General features: G+C 39.4%; 1 protein-coding gene across 2 annotated transcripts in view; it reads right to left on the reverse strand.

Annotated features, from left to right (window-relative positions):
• Positions 1-2,255: 2,255 nt before the first annotated feature.
• The window catches only part of SOS1 (SOS Ras/Rac guanine nucleotide exchange factor 1), a 43,268-nt gene continuing 18,407 nt past the window's right edge, over positions 2,256-27,116 (reverse strand). For both annotated transcript variants that reach the window (XM_064709317.1, XM_064709318.1), the window contains exons 9-22: positions 18,666-18,793; positions 17,232-17,887; positions 12,838-12,919; positions 12,486-12,608; positions 12,225-12,328; positions 10,813-11,035; positions 10,022-10,141; positions 9,545-9,707; positions 9,090-9,207; positions 7,695-7,867; positions 6,648-6,764; positions 6,224-6,488; positions 5,075-5,193; positions 2,256-3,844 (exon numbers count right to left, since the gene is read on the reverse strand). In XM_064709317.1, coding sequence (XP_064565387.1) covers positions 3,341-3,844; positions 5,075-5,193; positions 6,224-6,488; positions 6,648-6,764; positions 7,695-7,867; positions 9,090-9,207; positions 9,545-9,707; positions 10,022-10,141; positions 10,813-11,035; positions 12,225-12,328; positions 12,486-12,608; positions 12,838-12,919; positions 17,232-17,887; positions 18,666-18,793 — 2,895 coding nt within the window. In that variant the 3' untranslated portion in view covers positions 2,256-3,340. The remainder of the gene's footprint in view (positions 3,845-5,074; positions 5,194-6,223; positions 6,489-6,647; positions 6,765-7,694; positions 7,868-9,089; positions 9,208-9,544; positions 9,708-10,021; positions 10,142-10,812; positions 11,036-12,224; positions 12,329-12,485; positions 12,609-12,837; positions 12,920-17,231; positions 17,888-18,665; positions 18,794-27,116) is intronic.

Here is a 27,116-nt window from a genome sequence, read left to right on the forward strand (position 1 = left end):
TTAGCCTGCTCTTACTGAGACAGAACTCTCCCTCCCTGATTTAAGAGAGGCATGTATTAGAGCAGAAGGTTAGCCCACACTGGAAATGGCTTCTTGAGGATGGAGCACTCCAGGGGTGCTTCCATGTCCCCCTGAAGGAGGACGACATTCCCCATTAGACAAGTTTGCTGCAGGGGCTGCTGAATGCCACGACAATAACGTGTCACCATGGGATCACCAGGCAGCACAACAGTGGCTTCCCACACAGCAGCTGGACAGAGGTAAATGCTCAGCACCTGCAAAATCACCACAGAATCATGGAACAGTCTGGGTTGGAAAAGAACCTTAAAAGACCATCTAGTCCAACCCCCTGCAATGAGCATGGACATCTTCACCTACATAAAGCTGGCTGCTGAGAGCTCTCCCAGCCTGATCCTGAATGTTGCCAGGGATGGGGCATCTTCAACCTCCGGGCTACCTGTTCCAGTGGTTCACCACACCCACTGTAAAAAACTTCCTCATACTTTGTCTAAATCTACCCTCCTTTAGTTTAAAGCCATTACTCTCTGTCCTATTGCAAGAGGCCCTGCCAAAAAAAGGGTGTCCCCAACTTTCTTATAAACCCATGCAGTTCTGCTACATAACCCTGCCTACATAGCTTGCAGTGAGTGGTTCTGGCTGACTTTTAGCCATATATCAGCTCTCTACAGTAATACAGCAACTCTCCAGGCCTCCACACCAGACCAAATCAGGGTTATTTTACCAAGGAGACAAAGAACATAATTAAAATAGTTTCATTTTTATGTGAAAAGTATTGTCACTAATGCAAACATGATCCAAGAAGCCACTCAGATCAGAAATTAATAACACACAGCTGCCATGACACAAACCAGTGACTTAGCAGTTGTAGTCAACTCCTAAATGCTACAGGTTTGATTCTGACCCTGTCCTTCCTGTTTACAGCTGAGTCAACACCATGATTTGTGCACTGTGACTGACCCCTGGGCTCCAAAGAATGTTTACTTTAGGTTCTAGCATGATGGCCATTGTCACCTGTTGTCCAAGTATCTCACCAGGAAAGCACTTTTATCCTACACCACAAACAGGGAGCAGCATTCCCCATTTCACAAAGGAAAGCAGAAACCTACTGATATTTAAGAAATCTGCTGATTAGTGGGAGCCATGCAAGAAACCCTCCTGACTGAGCACCCTGACCACTGGGTGGCCTGCTCTGCCTTGGTGCACACCAGCACCGACAAAAATGTGCTGAAGAAGAAATACAGACCAGAAAGTCTCAAATTATGGAGTTTTCCTGGTAACCCACCGAGGAACTAATAATTTAGGTAACACTGCCAACAGTATGCTCATCATAGTGTTTTTATCCAAAGAATCCATAACCCAAACTACACCTCCTGAGGCTGGACAGTTTTTATAAAGCTCCCATATAATGTTGTTTTCTGAAGCCAAGGTTTTGAGATCTTCACTTTTTCTTTTATCAGAAAAAAAATGTTTCAAAACAACATTGTTAAAGACATCTAAGAAGGAATACAACTGACAATTTCAAGATCTGACTTTGGTGAAAACTGCCATTCCTGTTGATGAAATGCTTTCCCAGTGTAATGAACCACACCAAAGGACCAAAGGGCCTGATCAATGGCACTGCTGACAGCATTAAAAAAGGAAATTTCTGGCATCATTCAACTGACATTATCTGTAAGAGACTCAGCTTTCCAAGATCCTGAGATGTGTTCTTCTTCCAAAGAGGATATGTGAGGGAATTTTACTTGCCCCATGAGCCCTGTGAACTGAAGATGAGACACTTGATGCTTCACATACCTACTGTAGGACATTACAGAGCTCCTTTTCTTCAACAACTGCCATCCATTACTGTCCCAGTCTGGTCTGGAGTCGAAGAGCAGCATGCAGATTTATGGATAAACCATGTCAGAATACTTACAGCACACCTGTTCTGTCATGTGTGTTTTGGACAGAAAAAGCCACTGTAAAGACTAATAGAAGTTTGATTTTTCTAACGTGTCATACAGGACGTGGGAAACATTTCATAAGGTATAATAATTCACTTTGGGAGTAACCCAGCCTCTCAAAATATTACTGAATTATTATTTGTAACATGCCAGAAACACCTCTTTAGTCTCTCATTACTAAAATACATACACTGAATTAGGAAAAATACGTACCACAAGATCGGCTTTTATCCCCCTCAGTGCTTAACTGAAAAACTAAGTTGAACATTTGTCCATTAATAATTTAACGTATGTCAGCCAAACATATCTTTATCTTTATTTCAATTAAATTAAAAACAATCTGCAAGTATATTTATGCAACATTCACTATATACACACGATTTATGCAACTGCAAGGCAATCCTATGTATGCTGATTAATCTATTGTTAGTAAAACATGACAATAGCTATGGAAGTTGACAAGTGACTGTTTTCATGGCATGACTGAAAAAGAATAGCTACTAGCCATGAAATGGATTATCAGTAAACCTTAAAAAGAACATGACATAACCTAGCAGAGATTAACAGTCTTCTAAATGTAGTATATTTGCTTCAGATGATAGTGCTGCTTTTAAAAAAAAAATCTGCTGTCACCTTAATGATGTAAGACTTTCATCAGCTCTATCTAAAGAAAGCAATAATTAGACATTATGCTTCCTGGCAAAAATTTATTTTTGAACTGGCACCACAGTATTTCAGAAAATAATAATAAAGTACCTCTTTGGTGAAGCCTAGGTACCCCCTACTACTCATTGTAACAACTTGTAAACAGGACCGCAATACAGTGCTTTGCCTTAATTCTAGCTCGGTTAGGTACCACAGATCTTCCTCACAGTCCTTCTCATAATTTTAGGAAGGTATTTTAAAGCAGGGAGTAAGTAAAGCAAAGGAAAATTAAGAAGGATATAAAGTTCCCTGTTTGAGATTTAAAAAAAGTGCATAATGTTTTCATTCCGAAAACTGTGCCACTGTATGGAACTGATGGATACAAGACTGTTTTTCCTTCCTGTACTGGACATTATTGATCATTACACAAACACAGTCTCTGCTCATTGGCCAAAGAAGTCTCTCCAGACTGTTTTCTGGTACAATCAGCTGTCCAATAACTTTAGAACAAAGTCCTGCATACTAAAACAAGAATAGCAAGTTAACCGGGTTTTCCACTAGAAAGTCTGTTTTCGCAGTTCCATTTCTGTACACGACATTTCCAACGCATTGGAGAGTTCTTAGTGTTTGGCATCCACGTCCCAACTCCTTGACACCACCAGGTTCAGTGCATCCATTGCCAGCAACAGACATAGCACCAGGAAAATGCGACTCCCAGCGCGAGGGACAGTTCAGGAGGAGGGGGCGTTCTCCAGCAAGGGCGGCCCATCCCGATGCATCGAGGGGTGCGTGTGCTCCCTTTTGTAAGTTTTTGGAGGAAGCTTTGGGATATGTTGAGAAGTGCTTTGTCGTGGAGGAATGGGTGGTCCAGCAACAGAAGGGAGGTCCACATCCTGCGGTATCAAAGGCGGCGACGGCAGGTGCCTCCGTGCTACATGTGGAGAAGGTGTCTGGGGGGGAGGGGGCGTGAAGGGAGAGGGGCTGTTTGGGAAGAAGGTGTTACCAAGTTCGCTTTTTCTGCCCAGGGGCGGAGGCTGGAGGTGTAGTGGTGAGCTAGAGAAAACATCCGGAGTTCGCACAGGTTCCCGTGGCGGTAACTCGGGGGGGTTGGCAGGGGTAACACAGGAATCAGAGATGCAGGTCCGATCAGGCACAGAGTACCTTGGAGAATACACTTTAGAGGTGGGTTGCCTAGGAGGGATGGCTGGTGGGTTGTCCAGGTGTGCAGAAGTGATCTGAGGTACACAAACACTTCAGTCAGTAAAACTTCAGAGTGGCAGCAAAGCACAGGACCCTGCTGTCAAACAGAAGCCCTGTCCTGCACTGCAGATTGCTCTTAGCCGGGCTGCAGCAGCACATGAGTGAACAGCCAAGGATGGATGGAATGAAGATGCACAGAGAGGGACAAGGGCAAGGCAAAGAATGGCCAAAGGAATAATTTCCATGCTAGTTCCAGGTCTGCTTGCTGGGGAGGTTTGGATATCTTCCACCACCTCCCCAGTAAAAAGCACTTGGAATGGGTTAACACACCAGGAATTTCTTCAAAAAAACTAGAAAAAGGGAGAGGCTGATGAACAATGAACAAGGAAAAAAAATAAACTATGCTCAGAAGATGGAGTTAAGTTGTCAGAATTATGGAAGTGAACAGTTCCCAAGTTGCAGACAACAGTGATAGGATATCTCCAACACCGTATCACGTACACAATGTTTTCAAATACATTTTGGTAGGATTTCAGATACATTTTGGTGATGTGTCAAGTTCTGCTGACTGGCAAAACAGTTGCCTGTAGTCTGAAAATAACTGCTGAAGAGCCACTTAAAAGCTCTCTTCAAAGACATATCTGCTCTGAAGTAATTTTGAGTGGGATTTTTAAATCTGAATTCACAAACAAGCTTCCACTGAAATCAGGTGAAATTTGACAGTGTCTGCAACAAAGGCTGGATCAGATCCCAGTTGCCAGACAAATGCAAAAGGCAAATGTAGCAATGGCTTAAGCAGGCAGGCAGACAGGATGGATAAGCAAGCACTCAAGCACCACAGCATCAGGATCAAATATTCTGGTGAAACTTTCCAGAGGACTGAGTTGTGTACAGCACTTTCCATCATTACTGTTCATCAGTTCTTACTCTTATTCATATTTCCTAAATCAATACTCTGAAACAATTAATCCCAGATGGAAACACCTGCCTGAAGCCTCAAGTTCTCACAGGCAATGCAAGGGGCCTGAGCACAGCACATCAGTAGATGAGACATTTCTAACCCAAAATTTAGGTCCCATATATTTTCATTTGCTTGAGATCAAGACATAGTGAGGTAGAGCTGTGAAGGCCTGAAATACATGGCTGCTTACTCTTTCACATAAAGTTCTTCAAAAAATAAATGTACTGTCTTTGAGAGTTACTTTTCTATCATACCCTTCCCTTTTCTCCCTGAAAAACAAATGACATTTTTTCTGCTTACTTACTTTTGATGGGGAGGATTCAGCTGGGGCAGATTCTGGTCTTCTTCGTGGAGGAACAGGAGGAGGGACAGGAGCATCATCTGAAGTTTTGGTAAAGTTTATGGATGACACAGAAGCAGATCCTAAGGGACATTAAAAAGAACCATTGATAATTATGAACTTTTGGCTCAAAATTGCTGCCAATAGAGGTGCCATAAATAATAAAGCAATTGCTCATAAAAAGCATAATGAATCAAGGAAGTGGCAAATAATGACAATGAAATAAGCCTCTAACTTGCAGGTGCCACAAAAACTGCTTTTCTGAACTGCAGAGATCTCTGTGGCCATCAGCTCCTGAACTTTCTTAAGTAATCCTTGAGACCAAAACCACACCACAAACTTGTTCTTAAGTCACAACAACACTAAAATAATATTCTGAACCTGCAGTCAATGGACCAACAACAAAGAAATCCTTTCTCCAGAGGCTTTCCAAAGACCTGGCTTGGACACTCAGCAATGGTACAGCTCTGCCAAGGAACTTTTGCCTTTAGGAAGTCATTTCACCTCCTTGTGGCAACCAGCTGAACACAGGAGTAACCTCTGAAAACCCTTGTATGTGAAAGGAGCCTATATCCATTATTAAATACTGAGGGCACACCATAAAATATGAGCTTCCTTTTATGTCAGGAAAGACAGAAGAAAAAGAGGTGTGGATAGGTCCTGGTGAATTTAAAGCAAGCAAATACTGATTTTAAGTTCTGCAGGAAAACCATCCATGTACACTGAACTCAGTTCTGAGTTGCAGGCAGCAGAATAAGGCACCTACAAACAAATCATTTTTTTATTCTCAACATTCACCATCAGATACTCACCAAATATATTCACAAATATACATATGGCACCAAATCCTACAAGTTCGTTTGGGACATATATGGGCCCTAGAGATTACCTCTGCCTTCAGTTTTGAAGATCCTCCACAGACTTGTAACAGCCCCTATGTAACACATCTAATCTTGTTCAGTTTTTCCTTTACAATAAAAACTTCTTAAAGAAAAAGTAAGAAGTATTGAAGGTTTTTGATGAAGCAGACAAAAGCAATAATTTTTACAGTCACTCGAGAAGGCTAAACCTGATTTCCCCTGCCTGACACCACGTGCTGTGTGTGGCACCTACGTGTATGGAAGGGGCTGGAGGGGTCCGAGTCGAAGACGCTGCAGGCGTCGGTGGTGCTGGAGGTGGCGGAGGCGGGCGGCGGCGTCAGCGGTGTCCGCGGCGAGTTGGGCGCCGACGCCGTCGCCTCGGTCTCGCTCTCGGGGATGCGGCTGTAGCTGATCTTCCTGGGCTCCTGCTGCAGGGGCGTGGGATGCCTCATGGTACCCGGCCTTGGGTTGGAGGGACGAACGCCCGGGGACTTGAGAGGGTAGCTGTACTTCTTGGGCTGAAATGACACAAAATAGCAACCAAAGTCAAAAGGCTGTGGGATAACCTAAATGTAGCTTTGTAGTTATGAAGTCAGAGATCTGAAATGACTTCTGCCATCTATGAAAGACAAATGTAAGCACTTTTTGAAAAATAAATGCAAAAATGGAATACTAACAAATCTTGGAGGAGGCTTGACATTTCGTGGCTCTATCTCCAGTGACTTGTTGAAGAGATAATCTGTAAATTCTGTCTCCACGCTGTTTCCCATTGGATTCAGGTTTTCAAAAAATCTCTGCAATACAAGAAGGCAGACAACTTGTCAGCTAAGATGCTTTTTAATACTGCTTGTTCCTACAGCACAAATGATCCCAGCTGTTCAAGAGAAGAGAGAGAATGCTGGAGCCAGAGGTAATGACAGACTTAAGCCATTAAATCTTCTTGTCACCAGGCCTTTTCTGGACACTGCTATTGCTATGCTTGGCCTGAAAACCAGCTGTGCAAGTACCCTAAATGCTTTCTGCAGTGCAAAGTCAAACCAGGTTTGCCCAAACACTTCCAGAAAAAGCTGCAAACAATCCATCTTTACACTGATGCAGGGAAGACTGCTCCCACAGTGCATTCTGTGAAAGCCTGAGGAGAACAAATCAAACAAAACCCTTGCAGAATCTCTTAAGATAACCTGTCCTGTGACTCTCTGAAAGCACACATCTCAAAAGATGGTAAAAAAAAAAAAGAAAAAGGGAAGAAAGAAAAGCAACCAGAGAGGACACTGCTTAGACAACACCTCAGACCAAGGAAAACAAGCATCAGGAGGAAGAAAGACGTGAGTATCACCTCCATCAACACATGATGTAAACACAGTGCTATCAGGTAAACATGGAACACAAAGGCAGTGTAACAGAGGAGGAAAAGACAACTGGGCTCACTGGACAAATAATTGCAACTGAATGAAGGACAATGAGAATCTGCCAGTTTCAGCTCCTGTCTAACACTGATCAATAAGAAGATCTACCAATGTCCCAACAGCTGAGAAAAAATGAAATAAACCCAAGAAACTGCAAGCATTGAGCTTTCTGCCTTTTCTTACACTGAGACCCAAGAGAGGTTTTATGACAGGTCCTCTGCTCATCTCTGATCCAGTCAGACTGAATCTGTGTGAATTCAGTCTGTCCTTATGGTTTGAGCTGATAGAATCACCGCAGAAGGAAATTGTGTCACTTACCCTGATGTCAAATTCCACTCTTAAACAATATGGCTGGTTCTGATACTGCTGGATCTCCCCTGTTATCTCAGCTACCTTCCTTCTCTTGCTGAAGTTGATAAGGTCTTTCCCATGGCGCTTGAGAAATTCAGGATTGCCTTCTTCTGTTTTCAAAATGTTGGTTAAGTAAATCCCTAAACAGCAACAGAAGAGGTTTTCAACAGAGAGTACAAAACAAGGAGGAAGTTATGACTGGAATACAAGGACTTCTTAAAAAATCTAATTTGTGCACTGCAATTATTTAGAAAACCCTTAGTTAGGGTCAACAAGAGAATTGCACCTGACCTTCCAAGAAGGGCAACAATTTAAGTATTTTAACATGCCTTGTTGCATCAATGTCCCAAAGTCTGTGCATCTTTCTGTGGTTTAGGAAGCTCATACAACTGAACACTAAAAGAGGACACTGAACAGGAGTGCTTTCTCTTAACTCCTCCATTAGACACTCCAGCTAAAGTTCAAAAATTATTATCCTGGCTTCATAATTGCATCAAATAATTTGAAGATTAATAAGTAAAAAGTGCTCTCCACTTCACAGATCATGTGTCTGGAATTGTCATTATGACCTGACAGAAATAACTGAAGCTATTCACATGTGATCCTGCTAACCTCTACCCATCTCTGAAGCAGGACAGAAGGTTTCTTAGCTGATCTTATCTTTCTTTGCAGAGTTCTGGAGTATATCTTTCCCCAATCTGTAAAAGGCCAAAAAAGCCATCAACACTATTTTCTTCCAGTTTTGGCTTGAAGCCTATGTTGGACAAGTGCACTGTCCAGACTTGGAACTGATCAGTAGCAAACATTTAAGTGGATGCTTAAGAAAAGGAGTGACATGTGCTTAGCATCACAATCTGCTAAATGTCAGCAATCCACTTCAAAGAAGAACTGTTAAATCTGATGATAAAGAGGATTTTGCTTTCCAAACTCTGTTTCTACAGAAATAAGACTTTTTAATAGAAATGAGACTCTAGCTGTATTTCTTGGAACACCTGATGAGGAAGAGGATCTTTCTTTTTCTCCCAGTCAATGGCAATAATATTTCTAATGAGACCACCTTGTATTGAGAGTATATCTGGTTGTAACAGTTCAAACCACACTCAAAGTAAAAATCAGCAAATATGGATATTGCATAAAATAGGATATTGCAGACATACTTATTTTTACTGCAAATAATATCTTCCATGAGTAGTCACTTTAGGGTTTTTTCATATATTCATGTCTGGGCACCTGAAATTCCAACCCACCTGTCCTGTTAAAATGGACTTTTCTCTCTATTGTTCATACTCTGTTTAGTCCCTTAGCTCAATAATTTCCAAATGTTAATGTGGGACATGGTTCATCCAAACCACAGGTACTCACCAAAAAAAGGCACACAAGGAGGATTAATGGACCTGAGTTTTGCCAAGTATTTCTTATAATGGTCCTCACTCAGCTCATAAGCTTCTTCTAAGATCTTCTTCTGGCGACTTGGAATTTGCTTAAAAGAGAAATCAAACAGGTGATTTGGAAAGAGAAGATAAAGGCATGGCCCAGCAATACTACTGAGAGTAACAGTCTCCCACTGGCACTTGAATTAGGGACCATGAGGACACTGCCCCACCATCCTGAGACACCTTTCTTAAGTGGGGATGGATTTCTTGCTTCTGAAACCAAGGAAAAACCCTCTCTCTTACACCATGGTTGATTCATTTCTTGGGGGATTTACTTTCCTTTCTCCTTGGAAGCAAATGCCTACTGACAAGCCAGGCTTTTAGTGCAGCCAAGGTACCCTGCATGACACTGCCATAGCAAAAGAGGAAAATATTTCACTGTACCTCAAATGTGTGATCCAGCCTATAAACTGCTGCAGAGTTCATAGCACTGACAATCTCTAGGACGCCATTAAAGTTGTTTAGCTCTTGAAAAACTTGCAGGATCTCAATTATCCGGCTCACTACAATTACTCTCTCCTCTAGGTTTTCTGTTTCTACAATGCATCTAAATACACAAGAACATTGGGGTTTGTATTAAAGCACTGATGAGGTTTCCTAAGTCAAATATTAACTTGTAACACAAACAAATACGATTTTATCAAATTACTTGAGGTAGTTCTGAAAATGTCTTGGAGATGTGAAAATATTCTAAGAATACAAAGCTTGAGACCACTATGTTAAATTTCTCACAGGGACCAGTTTTAGCATCTAAACACCAAAACAGGAATTCTCCTAGAAGAGAATTTTTCACAGTATACTTGTGAATGGTCTGTAAATGTCCCAATATGGAATAGGTGCAGATTCAGGAAAGTCACTTACTTTTCAAACCACAGAGTTAGGTTAGTTGTATGCCTTATCATTTTGAGAAGGTTGGGAGAATTAATTTCTTTATCTTCCTTTGTCCACACACTTCCAACTAGTTCTGATGGCTGCACAGCTCTGGAAAAGTAGATGTTTTATCAAAAAATGTAACTAAAAGCAGGAAGGTATTATTTTTCCAAACCCTCTTGATTTTGAATGAATTTGGAATTCATATTTAGAAATAAATTCTTAAGGTATTCCTTCTACAATGTTAGGCTGCCCTCGTGACTAAATGATATTTCTACGCTTCTTTTTTAGACTGTAGATATTTCTTAATGTATGTCACTCTTAACCACCTCTGTTCATCTAAATGAAGAATGAAATCTCCATTTCATTCATTCACCATAACAAAATGTGAGCTTCCAAAGCCTGAATAATTTCAGGCTAAAAATCATCTTAGCTGATGAGATCTGACACATTCCTTAATTTGTTACACAAAGCAGGATGTGAAGAAAACTGATTTAATAACTGTTCATACTTTTCAAAGTTTGATCTACTCAGAAAATACCAAGAGAAAGCTGGAGCACAAGACAATTAACAGTATGCAACAATCACACATACTGGGGACTGGGGAGGATAAAACAAATATTGTATTTAAAAGAGCTTCCTCTGAAAAATGGAAATTAATACACACCACTGGTAAGTCCCTTAATTTCTGTGGGGCTTCACATCAGAGGCCCACAGAAACAATTTCAGGCATGGAGAATATTTTGGTTTGTGCCACGTGTTTCTCAGGGGAGGAAAGTTACCTGTAAAAATCTGACTCCAGCAAAGTGAGCTGCCGAGCGATTTCTATGGGATGCAGAGTGAGCAAGTCAAAAGTCTCTGTGTGGCCTGGTTTGCTGATGTGCCACTCAATTGCTGGAGGGGGGCTCTCAAAAGTGATGTTGTGGCTCGGCCCAATGGCTTGTGCCTGCTTTTTCCTGTTGATTATCTTTGTGATGGATTCAACCCACTTCTTCATGGCTTTGCCTGGCACACAGAGAAAATGACTATTTAGTTAATACTGTTTTTCCTAAGACATCAGTATAATTCTGTAATCAGTAACCCCAAAACCTACTAAATTAAAGCAATAATATATTCTTAGGATTGGTATTCTCTACACAGATGTAGAACTATTCAAAGACAGAAAGAATTCCTCAACAGCCAATGCTGAGCACGACTTTGCCCAAGCACAAATGAGAACACCCAAATTAGACTCCTGCCCTGATTTAGGTGCTTTTCTTTCTTTTCTGAGTTTACAGTGAGTTTTTGAGAACAAACCTTGTTTTGCCCAAAATGCACTTCTGCAAACACCTTGAACTTTCTAGTTTGGGCAAAAGCATGTGATTACCTCAGATAACCTAGAAAGTCAAAATAACAAACAGGGAGAAGCTTCTTCCTGTACTGCATTTGCCATCAAAGTTGAGAATAAAATTGAAAGGCCAAAAGCCTTTTTAGCTCTGCATCATAAGAATTTCATGCACCAGTCCATTGAAAATTTACCAGTAACACCCACTGAATTAGCTGCCTCATTCTCCCCTCGTTTTAGTGGCTAAATAACCACTAAGTGCTTCTCTGACACAGTCTTTTCCTACAAATTGCTCCTGTGTCTGTCTTGGCTTTATTTAAAAGGAAACAGAAAAAGTCTATACAATCACAACAGCAAGGTGTTCTACAGTTCTAATATGCACTGTGAAGTAGCTGGAAACTCTTGTTTCAAAGAATTAATGGTTTCCACCATCCAACTTTACAAAAATTACCCCTGTGTAAAGTTTAAAATGACAATCAAAGCAATTATTCTGTCCTGATTATGACTCAGTTCTTATTATTTTTCATTATTTCAGCCCCTCTACAGCAAAACTCATTTATGTAATCAAGATATTTAATATTATGTAAATTTAATTCCAGTCCCTCTTCAACAAAACTCAGTTTATGTAAATAACAATAATTATTCTGAACAAGAGCCAGATTTTGAATAATAGTGTGTGTGTGGGCTTAATGAAAGTCTATTTCACACTCTTTATGAAGTATTTAATAAGTATTTAATAATAATAGTGTTTATTATTTAATAAGTATTTAATAATGTCCTGTTTTTCCTGAAAGCAAAATTGATCACACTCTGTATCTCTGAAATGGGATGCTTTAGGATAAATGTCAGCACTTAAGGAACTGTAAATACCTCTTACTGTTCCAATGAACTCCTCCAAACGTTTCAGAAGGTCAGCATCTCTTTCAAAGTCGTAGAAGTGGTGCTCAACCCAGTGTCGACACACATTTAATACTCTGCAAGAGCAAAGAATAAAGAATCACTCCAGAGTCAGTCTGTCTTCCCTGTCAAAGCAGCTGCAAGAAACGCCACTGGCAGCACCAGGAGCCAGGGCAGCCAACAGGTGGCACTCCAGAAGGAATTCAGGGTGGCTCCCAGGGATGCAGCGCTCACCTCAGCTGCACAGGTTGAATGTATTCTTTCCTGAACCTTTTCAGCTCTGCACTGAGGGGCTGGTCTCCGTTCTCCATGGCAATGCGGTCGGCTTCCGTGGGCTCAGGCTCTGGAATTTCAAACCTAGCACAGAAGATGGGTGTAAGCACTAGGCCTCTGTTACACCAGTCTTGGGCACAAGCTTCTGGATATAAACTTGTACATTTTACTGGCAATCCTTGAATTGGACAACTTTTTAAAAAGGTGTTTGAAGTGACTCAAAACCAACTGGAAAGCCAGAATCTTACACACTCCAAGTAAAAAGAAAACAAAAATGCACTTCATAAGAACAGTATTTTTAACAGTGGCATACCTTTCTATTAGCAAACTCAGCAACTCTTGAGGTCTACAGAAGGATCTATATGTTGTGAGAAAAGTCCGAACAAAGTTGGGATCTAAGACAAAGAATAATTTTACACTTATGTCAGCAATTACCTGTTTTTTTTTTCTTTTACAATAACTTCAATTATCTGTTAAAATTAAGGATGTCACCCTATCAGCTTACAGAGAAGATGATGTAAACCAAAATGGCTTTGGTAACAGTTCAAAACCTCCTAAAATAGCAATACAAAGCAGAACTTAAAACCAATTTTCATTCTGTTGAAGGTTCACAACAATAACTTCCCCCTCCCCCAATGGTTAAAAGACAGGAGTCTTTTCCAATGACTTTGAAATTAATGACTAGATGATTTTATTTATGAGTAAACAACTTTAGTTTTGACAGTGACTGGGACATGAGAACTCAAAAAACACATCAAATCACTCTGCACTGGATAGAAATGGCCTCTTCCAGGGGAAAATACTTCCCCTAAACTGGCACAACTGATAACCACTCATGGTTAAGCCAGCCTAGATATTTTTTCACCTGACAGCTTTGTTAGAGGTTATATTTATTTCACTTCTAGAAAATCAACTGATTTCATTTAAATTGACTAATTACATATCAATTCATTTAAAATATGAAAATGTTTCTTTAAAACAATCAAAACAATCAGAAAACCAATGTGTCTCTCATAATTACAAAAGCAAACCCATTTGTTTTCAAATATGAGGAAATGCAGTGACAGCTCACTGGCACTGCACAGAGCTGACTAGAAACAAGGCAAACACTGTTATCCCTGAACAGAATTAATGAGCACATTGCAACAGCTTTGCATATTAAATCCATATCCAGATTGAAAACCAAACCCCAGCTGGTAATTGTCCTAACATAAGAGTGGCTGAAGAGGAGCTCACAGGACTTGAAGCAAGAATTCCTGTAGGCTATAACATGTAGGATAAAAAGACTGCATTATTTGACCTAATGCTCTACTGGATTTGTTTCCTGGAATATGGATTTTTAAGAGCTGCTTTAAAATCCTCCTTAACTCCTCACCAGCATCTTGTCCATTTGAATGAACATTCCAACTTCCTTAGATCCCACTGAGTTGTTCATTTGGGCAACAGTTTACTGTGATGTGCTGCACACTAAGGTGTAACACAGCATTTCCTTGCAATTTTGTTGCATGATAATTCTCATTCCTTAAACAATTAGCTATTCTGCTTCTCACATGTCCTTTATTATTCCATTTTCCTAATCATAACCCCTCTCCCACCAGTCCTTGAAACTGTACAGTCCAAAATTATTTTCAAAGGCAGAACTCTCATACTTTTTGCACAAAAAAGGTCATCCCTGTTCACATCATCTTCATCATGAAAATACACAAATTCTGCTGTGCTAAAGAAGCACAGTAACTCATGCTTTCACAGCTTGCAATCTGTACACAGCACCTACTCTAAATAAGAGCTTTTGTCTACATGAAAAAAAGAGCTTCCATAGCAATTAAGATCTTCAGATCACTGCAAGCTCTGAGTTGTAGCTATTGTTATTTACAGGTAGGGTCAGCAGATAAATCCACAATACACATTGAATTTCAATCCAAGTAGATCAGAAAATCAAATCTAACTTTGTTATCTTACTAGCAACGACTGTGACTCAAAATAGTGTACAATATATGAGTAACTGTTAAAAAAATACAGACAACACCAGTTAGCCAGGATGTCTGCTCATGTGATAATTCTCTCTTCAATGCAGCCAATTTGAAAGCTAAAAAAGAACAATAACTGCTCTATGAGGATTTATAAATAATCACCCTTGAATTCCTTAAGAAAGGAAACGGACACTATGATGACGCACAAGCACTCTTAACATATCTAAGCTTTAAAAATAGAAGAGTGCTGCCCTATAGATAAAAAAAAATGCCATGACTCTAAAATGTTGGTACCACCTAATCCAGCTGCTCTGAAACAAGAATTGGGCAAGAGGAGATAATGAATGCAAAAACACATTAAAACAAGGAAAACCCACCACAATATGCAAATAGGGTCAGAACCTGAACTTCTAATTGCAGGGCAATTTCTCTCATGTAAAAATACATGGAAAGTTGCTTTTGCAGAGGGGATTTCTCTCTATTTTACTGCTCAACCACAGCATAGTTGGACAGTTTGCCACACCTTGTGACCAGGTGGCCATCAGGGCTGTCTCCCTGTCTGAGCTGTTGCAGAAGCTGGAATGCCTCCCACCCGTGGCAGAATTGTTTTCTCAGAGCTTTCCCTGATGCATAGCAAAGAAATTTTGGCTAATAAAATGGTTTCTCATTTGTCAAGCGAGTGAGGGATGAAAAATAAAAGGTCCAACAGCCATATCTACAAAAGAGGTGGACTGTGCGGATCTTCATATATTACAAAAAATTGAGACCTGATTTGACTACAGCAACAACTAAACTGCAACAAATCTGTATGACCTTTGCAAAGTATATCTGTAATTATTTCTTACACCACTTGACCTACAAAAATAAAAACCTAGAGAAAAGCCACAGCTATAGTAAATACTGTCTTTAAACTGGCAGATCAAGGGCTGCCATAACCAGGCACACTGAATTTCAGAAAAACTGCCTCAGAAAGGTAAACACTTGCTGTTCTGGCATCTGAATATAAAGCCAATAAAGACTTTAAAGATCACCATCACAGATAGACAATCCTGTGTGGGGCAAGAAAAGCGTTTCTACAGTCTGTAGCTGTTTGGTTACATATCACCAAAGCATTCATCTTCCCAGGTCTCCAAGCAGAGGAGAGGCCTTGCACTCAGCTGATACATGTGTGAAAGAGCTAACCTGGTACTCTGGAGAATTGCTGCCCTTCTCACTGCATCTCACAAGATGCAATAAACCCCTCAATGATTTACATCACCAATGGATCATGTTTCCTGTACAACAGAGCATTTGTGGTTGAGTCACTCTATCTTTTATTTCTTTGCTGCCCTGGAAAAGACTGCACAGAATAGTGAGAACAATGATGTTTTTCCTCACAGATAACCAATTATAAAACAGAAGGTATAGAAGATAAAAGTGTTGAGAAATTATGCACAATGTAGCATCACATCCACTAAGATGATTAAGGCTACAAAGACAAGGTACATATATTATAAGACAACTACTTTTATCCTTTTGGTCAAAGTCTTTCAGGCCACCTCTCAGAACCTATATTCTCAATTTTCTCATACAATACTTTTTGCTAATTCTTTGGCAAAGACAATGCAAGATTAAAAAATAATAACAGAAAAGTGTCTTTCTTTCTCTAAGGCTGAGTTGTTTGATTTTAACTTCCAAGACTTACTACATAAATTATGTCATAAATCATGCCTACAAATCCAAGATCAAGTGCTAGAAGTTTAAAAAGTTACAAGAAAATGAAGACAGCTACAAAACTGCTCAGATAAAAAACTGCCAGCAAAATATTGCATTTGGCTTTCTAATAAATGCTAGGAAAATTAAAAGAAGAGCAAGAATAGTAATGGAGTGAAGAGATTAAATATCAGTATTTTAAAAAGTAAACAGAGTACTAAACTACAGAAATTATATTCTCCTTACTGCTCACTTCTTTCAAACAAATATCCCTGATCTAGGCAGGGTATCTACGACTGAGCTGCAGAAGAAAAATCTACAACAATTAAGAGTGCAAAAAGGAAGAAAAAAAATTTTAATATGAAAAACACTAATACCAAGATGCATGAAGTTTCAGAATGACTGACATACAGACAGAATCAGGAAAAAAAAATCCAAACTCTAAACACAAGCCCATGCTTTGCAGCACAGCTTATGAAAATCCTGGGCTACCATCAAGAAGAACCCCACACACTGAGGTCAGCCTGGATAACCACATGAATGTCTTTAACATGACTTCAACACAAACAGAAACCTTAAGTCAAAAGTCCTTAAATCAAATCCTCACTGAAGTTCTGCTTAAGGCAAAGTTCTGAGGACAAAGTATGCAAGTGACTGCATCTACGAAGCTGATATTGGTCTTTCCATGGCATGTCAGCATGGACACAGCTGATAGAGTACAATCCTGAACTGAAAACACTGGGCCCATAATTCTCTCCTACAATGCTGGCCCTTCCTGTGTCACCCAGCTTTAAAAGTCTGGAGGGAAGGCAGTTCTTGTAGCCTGGGGCACAAAGGAAAAAGTATTGTCTGGAGCTCAATTGCTGCAGACCCCACCCCCTCCCTTGCATGAGAACAATCTCATGCATTTAATATCCCATGTGAACTGCCAAACATATTCACTTTTTACTCATTTTATGTATTTTGCTGCATGTATTTAACACAGAGAGAGAAGCATGAACTCGTTACTACCTTGAGTTTTGGCTGCACAAACCAAGTGCCTCACCTGCATACATGTGGTATGTCAGCCTCTCGATGAGCTTCACAACAGTTCCTGCCTTGATGATGGGGATTCCAGATTTGGGCTGCATGTTCTCTTCAAACACAATATTCTCTTCAGAGTCGGGTTCTGCGAATCTATAAAGCTCAGGATTTGGAAATCTCATCTGCTCCTCTTTTTCTTCCTGTAACATTGTTACATCCAACATCCTTTCCAGCGTGCTTCTATATTGCAAAGATATCAATGCTGCCATCCAGTTGTTTTTCTCTTCAGCTGATTTAGCAGCAAAAATAACACTGTTCTCATCTTTTAAGATGATTTCAAAAGCATGTCTATACTCATTAGTGTCATCTTTATCATTGATTTGTACCTTTCGCATGAAGAACTTCTCCTTGAGTCGATATTCTGCATTGCTAGCACCAGGGAGTCTTGGCTGGCCATGATTTGACTTACAGCAAATCATCAAGCCATCAAAGAGGAATATGTGTCTCTCGTGCTTTGCTCCTACACGTGTGAGTGTTCCTTCCATGATGAACTCGTTACAGCACTGTCCAATGTCTTTACCCTCCCAACCATCAATATTTTTCTGGATTTCATTCATTTTCTTAATTGCTAGCTGCTTCCCCTTCATCTGCTGAGTATAGAACCGGCATGCGGATTCACTTCAGTGGAGGATGGGAAAAAGGCAGCCTGTTAGTACACATGTTTTTAAAATAACACAACCACTAACACAAAAACACCAGATCATCCTTCTGAGAAGTGAGGATTTCACTGAGAATGCAATTTCATCATTCAATATCAGCACCATTGCAAAGTCTTGACTAAAGCATCTCATCTGATAAATTTTCTACTTATCTTCAGCAATAGATGTTTTACCTAAACACAAACAACCAGAGGCAGGCAAGCTGTGAGTGCTTCTTAGCCCAACAAGTCACTCACTTCCATAACCAACAGAACAATTCTAGATGGCATTAATTTGAAACAAGTACATTCAGAAAAAAAAAGCTGTTAACTGCATACATGTTCAAGCCTAAAGGTTACCCTTGGCAGCACAAAAATTGTCTGGCAACAAAAATATTGAAACAATTTTAAGAATAGTTTCAAATTCAAGAACATTACCTTCTAACCACACAGAAAGGTACTTTTAGAATATTTTTAGGTGGATATTTATTATCTGAGCACAATTAACCCACCAAAGCTGCAACTTTCTACTTACCAGTGAATTCTCAGAACGTCTCAACTACCAGTTTGCAAGGACACATAGAAATTAGAACTGTTTTAAAACAATAACAAATTATCTTGGCTTTGATGTCACTTCCTCTGAAAAAGCAGGCTTGTCACAAACTATTTTGTTCATTGTTTACTAAAAGAGGAAACCGGGAGCCCTGGATTTATAGCAAAGCATTAAGAGCAGAGAGCAGAAAAAGCGGAAACGTTTACCTAAGCCTTCGCTTTGCAAGGCTTTTGGAGCATATCCGTTCCATACTGCTTTGAAGATTTAGCAGGGCAGTTATTGCTTGCTTCAAGCACTCCTTATCCTCTTCATCCTCACTTTTTTCTTCCAATTGCTGTGAATATCGAAAGTCAAAGACAGGAAGTGTTACAAGCATTTTGGCGCGTGCAAATCCAGAAGTTTGACCCAGGAAGAAGAAATCTACCTTCTGCTGATTTTCCATGCTCCTGCTTGTTATAAAAGTTAATGGTAATAACCAGGTGTGTTACTGACACAGGTGAGAGACAACTCTCTGCTAAGAGCTTAATCTCATTAAAATACAGCACAGTCACTAAGGTCCCCCAGATACAAACACACTCACATGCAGTATTTATCTCAAACTGGTCTGATTTCCCTTACAGCTCCTTAATGGAACCCATTTCAGGTGTTAAATCTTAAGAAGAACAAGAAATGAAGGAGATCCCCATACACACCATACTACAGGACAAGATCAAATCAGTCCATAACACAAACATCCTGGAACAGGCAAGCTGGACCCAAAGCTAAGCAGAATTCCTTCATCACATCTAAAAATAGAAGATTACAAGGACTCTCACCTCATGAATAACAGCCTAATTAATAAATCAGGTGGAAGGGGACCTTGGAAATTATCTCAAGCCAACCTCCAGCACAACTGCAGAGCCAACACAAATCAAGTTGGCTAGAGCCACAATTAGTTTTGAATTTAAAAACTAAACTAAAACTGGATAAGAAGGGTTAACACTTAATATTTTGTGTCTAACTACTGTTATGACAGGTAAATTTTAAAAAACAAGATCTGCCATGTTTAAGATTGCTCAAATTGAAGATTTGCATCTCAAATCTTCATTTAAGCACTAAAATGTTTCACGTGAGAGAAAAAATAGGTGACTACAGTTGTGGTTTAGATGTCAAACTGGAACAACATTTGCAGAATTATTAACAGACAAGCATTTTAGACTATTACACACCAAGAATTAGCTCCACATGACTGAAGGATTTGTTTTGCGTAGAAGTGAAATGCAGGCCAGCATGAAGCAGAATGAGACACGCTTGCAAAAAGTAAAATTGTGCTGTTTGATTCCAGTGTAAAATGTAAGTATTGTCCTTAAAAATCCAACAGAGTACAACAGTCATGTTTGATATTTTAATGGGTCAGAGAACAGCACTAATTTCCCCCTAACTAATCATTCAATGCAACAGCTGTCAATGCCAAAGACTACTTCATTTGTTTTCAGCCATAAGGATGACCACAAAGTTTATTCTAGGCAGATTTGGTTAATGTAGTGTCATCTCTTGTGCTCTCAACCTAAGCAGCATTAGGTGGGAGAGCCTACTTGAGTAACAACCACTGAAACAGGTCTGAGAATGCACCACAGCAAGCATTACTCCCCAAAAGATCTTAGGGAGATGACATCATCCAAGAAGGAGCAGACTACCCTCTTTATATTCCTCTACTCTCCAGATTTAGGGAGGCATCATCTCCCCTTTGCTTCAGTTCTGCAGATCTGGGTTCAGAGAGGATTTCAGACCAAGGAGGGAAGTCCACCACTGGCAGAAGTCCTGAAAGAAATCTTTGAAAAAGCTGTAACTACCTCTAAGATTTTGCATCTTTCTGCACAAGGATTCAGAGAAGGCTCTTTCCCTTGTGCGCTGCCTTTTTACAAACTTCCATCAAAACACTCTGGCTGGATTTCCTACAATTTCTGGGTTGCTACTCTTCAGCAGTGGAAGAGATTGTTTAAGCCATGTCTCCTTGAAAATATGCCTTACTAGGTCCTACAGTATTCTGTACATTCTCTTCAGAAACAAACTAATAAAGATTAACATTCATTACTGCAAAGCATTCTGCTTTTATGCTGCTTTTTACAGCAAACTCTCTCCAGTTGCAAAAATGTTGGTATTTATCCATGTCCCAAAGCAAAACACATAGAGAGAAAGCAGTTAATACTTAGAAACTAAATCAAAATCCAGCGAGTGTAATTATGCTCCAGGTTTAACATTTAGAAAGTGCTGTGCAGAAATGTGTGCTCTCTTCTGTGTAACACCAACACAAATGGCAAATCAAGCAATACTCTGAATCACTATGGAGACACTTCTCTGGACACAGGAATTTGGAAGTTTATATTCCAGCATGGTACTGTACAGTTACCAAAACCAGACTTAACCAGAACTCAGTGTAAATTACAGCAATGATTTCATCTTACACTGCCCCTGGACAGTTCAGAAAAGGTGGAAAGTGAAATGGCATAACTGGAAAGCACCCAGAAAGTTTCTCTGCAAATCTCACTCATTCTTCTATAGCTGTGCAGTGCCCCCTAATGAAGAAACCAGGGAGATGCTAAGTAAGTGGTAAGGGGGGCTTTGTTTGTTTTAGGGTTGTTTGCTACTGTTTGGTTTTTTACAGAAAGTGCACTTACACTACAAAATATATTATAATATTATGTGAAGGAAGTGCAGACTTCTGATTATCAGTAGTATTATAGAGATTGTGGGTTTTAACAATCTTATGAGAAAATATTAGCTTATCATTCATGTGATTCACAATACTCCAGGCACAAGACATGAACATTCAAGGAAAACAAACTTGGAAAATAGACTGCTAAGGAAGTCTTTAACACAAAGAAAGCAGTCTACATTCTAGGCCACAATTTCTGAAGAGACACCAAGAAATGGAAGATAAGGTATTTTGTTCTACCTGCTGCATACCACAAGGATTACATATTTATAAATTCCAAAGAGATAGAAAAGAAATCCTTCTCATGCAATGCACAATTAGACTGTGGCAGTTAACCTCTTACAGTGTTAGAGAAGCCTCTCTCTGGAAATACAATGATAGAAAATACAGAGGAGAACCATAGCAGCAGGTGTCATGACAGATAGGAAGTCTTGTACTTCAGGGTTTGCATCACAACCTAGACTTCTGCCTTCCCAGAAGATGAAGTCCAACCACTGAAATTTGTAAACTGCAAGTTCCCCAGTTCCTCTGGGAATCAAGACCACAGCTTCAATACACAGAAGACAGAGCTATTTTGTAATCAACAATAAAAACCAACAGGGTTTCTTCTCTGAGCAAGGCAGGCAGGTCTGCTGGCACTAGGCCATAAACCAATCCTGGAAGGTGGCTCAACAGCACAGATACTTGAGAGCATCCTCTGACTTTCTGTAATTCCTAAAAAAACCAAAAAAACTCAGCCCAAAGCAGCAGAGTACTGGGGACAAAAGAAAATGTTCTCATATCTAGAAACTCTGAATTTTTAGAAAGCATCAGGAAATAACCTGGGACAGTAAATGGGGACAACTGCAGGGAACACTATGCACTTCTGGAAAATGCTAGCAGACTAAAAAGCAACTCACACTTGAACCTTGAAGGAAACTCCACATGCCATATTCCTGAACATACCTACACAGCTTCAATACACTGAAATTTGAAAAGTCATTTTGTTCTCATATAAACTCAGACAATCTTGAGCACAGTGCAGTAAAAATATTCATACAGTTATGTTTATTTAGATCTACATTGCAGCAGAAGTGTCAGTTGCATTGACAGTGGAACAGAACTTAGTATCTTACTGAAGCAATGATAAAAACCTTTTCTCCACTCAAAGTTTAATTATGTCTTCCCAGTATAATTTTTAAAAGTTACATAAAATAGCACATAACAAATATCAAACCTCAGACGTCAGACAATTAGCTACAAAAAGCCTTCAGCATTCTCTTGGAAGTACATTTTAAAAGACACACAAGCTAAAAGGCCCTCATCTTTTATTTCATGTTATGTTTAACTCATAATATAGAATATGATCAACCCATCAGGAAGCGTACTGGACAAGTAAAGCATCAAAACAGAGGAAAACAAAAAAGCATTTAAACTTTTAGTACAAGGTTCCTTGCTCCTTCACCTCTTTACTATGTGACTTAAAATAGATCCTAAATATATGGTGAAAATTCAAGTACATCAAATGTCATCCGAGGCCAAAAAAGGTAAAAACATTTGGGCTAAAGAAAGATATGAATTTAAGGAATTGTTACTTTGATTACCCAATGTGAACATTCTTATTTGGGAAGGGGTGTGTGTGTATGTGTGAAATTAAAATAATTATGTTTCAGAATTGAATTACATTACTCTGAAGTGCCATTCTGAAAATCAGGATGGACACTGAGGAGAAGTCAGGAAGACCCATTGAGAACTGTTCACTACACAAGTCTGTCAGCTGATGTTTCACTAATTCAGCAGTTCAGAAGGTTTTTTACGTGGCCAATTTGCCATTAGCATTCCCATAAAGGGGTACAGCCTGTTGGAAGACCATATTTCAGATTTGCTCCAGAGCTACAGCACCCTGCTAAGTGTTTTACCTGGTGTCTCCTCAGCAGGAAGAGGTGAAATTTTGCTCTCAGTTTCTGCAAGTTTGCTCTCAGTTTCTGCAGCTGGGAAGGGATTCAAGTACGCAATCAATGTTAGGTTACACACTCAGCATCTCCTTCACCAAGGAAGGGATAGAAAAGCAAAGCCTTTTTTTCAAATGTCTTCTCTGAGGTTTTCAGAAAACTATTTCCTAAACATTCAGAATTTTTATAGACTACTAGCAGCCATTTATGTATTTTACATTCCATTACTGGGAATGCCTACTTTGCCTATAGGAGGCCTTGACTTCTCAAAGTACAGGAAGCCCATTTGCTCCGCATTTTTCAGAAATATGGGGTTTGGTTTTTTGGGTTTTTTTTGCATGTGCTGATGTCTCCTCCACAGCAGCATCATTACCTTTCTGCAACAAATGTACAAGTTCACACAGATCCTTCCAGAGAGTTCATGCTCTGAAACTCTCTCTCTCTTACTGTCACTTTGGTTTGTCTCATCACTATTAGCAGACCTGCAGAATACATTAGAAATTTAAAACCCATAATTTAGTTTATAACATTTAGTTAGATCAGTATCTGAAATATCATAGAATATTTACCTACGTGCTTCCACACTTGTAATTGAGGTCTTCCATTTTCTTCCCCCAAATTTTCCATCAGAGTAAAGATAATGCAATTTGAAAACATCTTCCCATTCTCTTTTGTAATTCCAAAGTGGATTAAAATCCACTTTTTCTGCTTCAAAACAATTCAAGTCTAATCTTTGCCAGAAAATTTTGCAAGGCTGTAAGCAAAACTGGATGACACCTCTATGTTTGGACAGAAATGTATGAATTTTTGAACAGAAATGTATGAGTATTTCGATGCTATGTAAGGGGAATGTACAATTTCAGAGATCATTCTGAGAAGCAAGGGTAAAATCCTGCTGATTTTAAGAGGAACCCTGGTGGTTAAGTAAAAAAAAAGCAGGTGAAGTGAAATGAAACAGCAAATGACAAGAACAAACCACGAATGGTGTTTGTTGTTCCACTTGTGTTTGTTATTTCCTTGTTTCCCTTGAATATCTTGAAGTATTGACAGAAAACATAAACCTCCACTGTTACAAGAGAAACAAAGAAAGCTGGCAGTGGGACTAAATCCAGAAGTATTTCCAGCAAAGAAATGCAAACATATGGAAGTCTCAACCACTGCATGACCTCTCTCCAAGGATCTGCCTTTTGTACGCAAGGTGGCAGGAGAAGAGGACAGGGAAATACACGATGGTTTTCAAAAGATTATGCAACAATGCAAGTGTATCAGAGACTGTATCATGACTGCTGTAGTCACAAAGACTAGGAGCTGAAAATCCCAGCTAAAGTAAGCTTCTTAACATTCAGTCCTCGATGGATTTTGTCAAAACTTTTATTTAGCAGGGGAAAAAAAAAGAACAAAATTTGTGAAAATTCCTGTAACATCCATCTATTTCATGGGAGCTCAGCCTTGGGTGTTCAGCACAAGCTGCTGCCATGAAGTTGAAGTGCTCTCTACCATCACTAACAGCAGCCACTGAAATGTGGGAACAAATCAGTTAATTCAGCTCTTCCAGCTCCCACAGGACTACAGAGCGTTTGCCATGCAGGTGGCTCTGGAAAATTGATTGGAAAACAGGACTTTGGAACCCTACGGTTAAACACGCAAGTGAAGCCGTAAGTCTGGAGTTCAGGACATGCTTCATTTGACTTCCCAGAGAAGTCTGGCCCTGTGATACCCTACTCCTGCCTCAAGGGATCAAAGTACAGCCTTTGCTGTTACAGGGCCAGCAGGATTGACTGACACAGCTCAAGTGCCACTGAGGACTGCAAGGCAAAGGGTCACAAGGAATATTTTATGTTCGCTTTTGTTATATTTTATCCAGGTTTTGCAGAAAAGCAATTTTAGAAGGATAATAGAAAAAATATTCTCAGAGGTACCTATTTAGAAAGGAAAGAAGAGTATTAGAAATTCATAGAAAATTTCCTGGAAAGAGATATCTGCTTCTCAAAATCCCAGATACATCCTGTGTGTAAGGAAAAAAACCCTACGAAGCAAAACATGCAACCCCATTACACTTCCACAACAGATGACACAAATCACTGACAAATGAAGTGATACCCATGTGCACAGATTCATCTGATACAAACACAGGAAACACATCAACAAGTGCCACAGCTAGAAAGAGAATTAAGGACCAATTAATTCAATTAACAATAACCAAATTTCTGGGAAAAGTGCACACACATCCACAAATGTGTGACAAAGTTTTATTTTTCCCTATCAGCTTCTCCCTTTTGGCTGATGAACACACAACTGACTTAAGGCATAAACTCACTAGCACTTAAAGGAGAAAAGAAATAAAAATACTGTCAGTGAAACCCCACAAGCAAGAATACAGAATCTCATTTCCTCGTTTCACCTGGCTGTATCAGCTCTGGCTTCTACCACATGACACAACTCCTGTACCTTTACAACATTCCAGCTGTAATACAAGTCTTTTTAGCTTAACAATATGAAGTTTCTTAAATTTTTTACCTACTGGCACATTCTAGGAAACCTCTCCTTAGGCTTCAGTCCAAATTTTACATCACCCCAACTTTTTCTCCTAGAAACACCCAAATACACCAGGTAGTCCTTATCACACACTAGCAACAGTTTGGTCAAGCTACACTTTCTTTAACACACAGACCTCCATCTGTTACAGAGACCCAGAACTACACATTATTTCCAATGGATCTAATAAATCATCCACATCTGCAGCTACATACACAAAGATATGTAAAACTTTAATACTTCTGCTTTTGATTTATTTCAAATGGTGCTGTGGATATAAGTTACTGTCCTTGGAAAGAAGCACTGAAGAAAAAGTGATTTCAGGAAGTAAAATCTTGTGCTGATATTAAGTGAATATTCTAGAAATATAAAAGAAATAATTCACAGCTAGTTCAAGTCCATGATTTACTGGTTTTAGCAGTAATTAAAGGATACTTTGCAAATTGACTAAAGCAACAGAACCTGCTAATCACAGTGCTCATACTGAAGACAAGCAGTCCAGACAGTGTTGTGAGACAATGATCTATAATTGCAGATATTGTAAAACCTTTGCAGACTGACAAAGTTCAACTAATTAGGACTTTGATTCTCCACCCTGGGCTGGGTTACACCACTTACAGATGGCATTGCAAACCGAATTCACTCAATTTGTTACAGTCTGGAACACAACACTGGGTGAAACAAGGATGAGAATCCAAGTGAAGTCAAAGCCCAAAATACTTTGGGATGTGCTGCCCAATAACACACACAGCAAGAAACTCAGGGCATCAAACTCAATACACTCTAGTCCTAAACTAACACTGTACTACCTTGTGCCTCCTTCAGCAACATGTAACAAATATAATACCAACAGGTTGGGAAATGGAGAGGTTATCATCTTGAAAGACCTTGCCAAACCAGAATTATTATTTTTACCATTAGCATGGTGGAAGAGGAAGACAAAAAGGTTCAAGTGAGGAGTATTTCTACTTCAGCTGAATTGCCAGTCAGTAAAATCTGAAAAGTTAGTTATCATCTACGAACAAAGTTTGAGAAAAATAAACATAATAGATGCTGCTGTGAAATGAAAGTGTCCTGAGATTTTTAGTATATTATAGACAGAATTCCAATTAAAATAGAAATATAAAAAAATATTAGCATTAATTTAAAATATATTAGCAAAGAGATGATAGTTACCATTCCTAAGTCATGGGACACAAGTCTGCACGTGGCTTAAAAAACCCCAAAACCCCAACCACACAAAATCCCTACCAAGTTCTCCTGTTGCCCAAAATATACTGTTTTATATAAGCAAAGTTTATATATGCTTTGCAGCATTTCTACCTGGAAAAAAAAGAACTTTAAAGTAATCTATTCATCCAATGAAAGAGTATCATACATACATACATATGTGCAGCATTTGAAACAGTGCCCAATTCAATTCAAAGGTGTTGAAAACCTCATTCTTCAATTACTAAATATCATATTAATGCTTCTGTGATTTAGAAAAGCTCATT

This window comes from Zonotrichia leucophrys, chromosome 3, assembly GCF_028769735.1.
Source record: "Zonotrichia leucophrys gambelii isolate GWCS_2022_RI chromosome 3, RI_Zleu_2.0, whole genome shotgun sequence".
NCBI classification, from domain to species: domain Eukaryota; kingdom Metazoa; phylum Chordata; class Aves; order Passeriformes; family Passerellidae; genus Zonotrichia; species Zonotrichia leucophrys.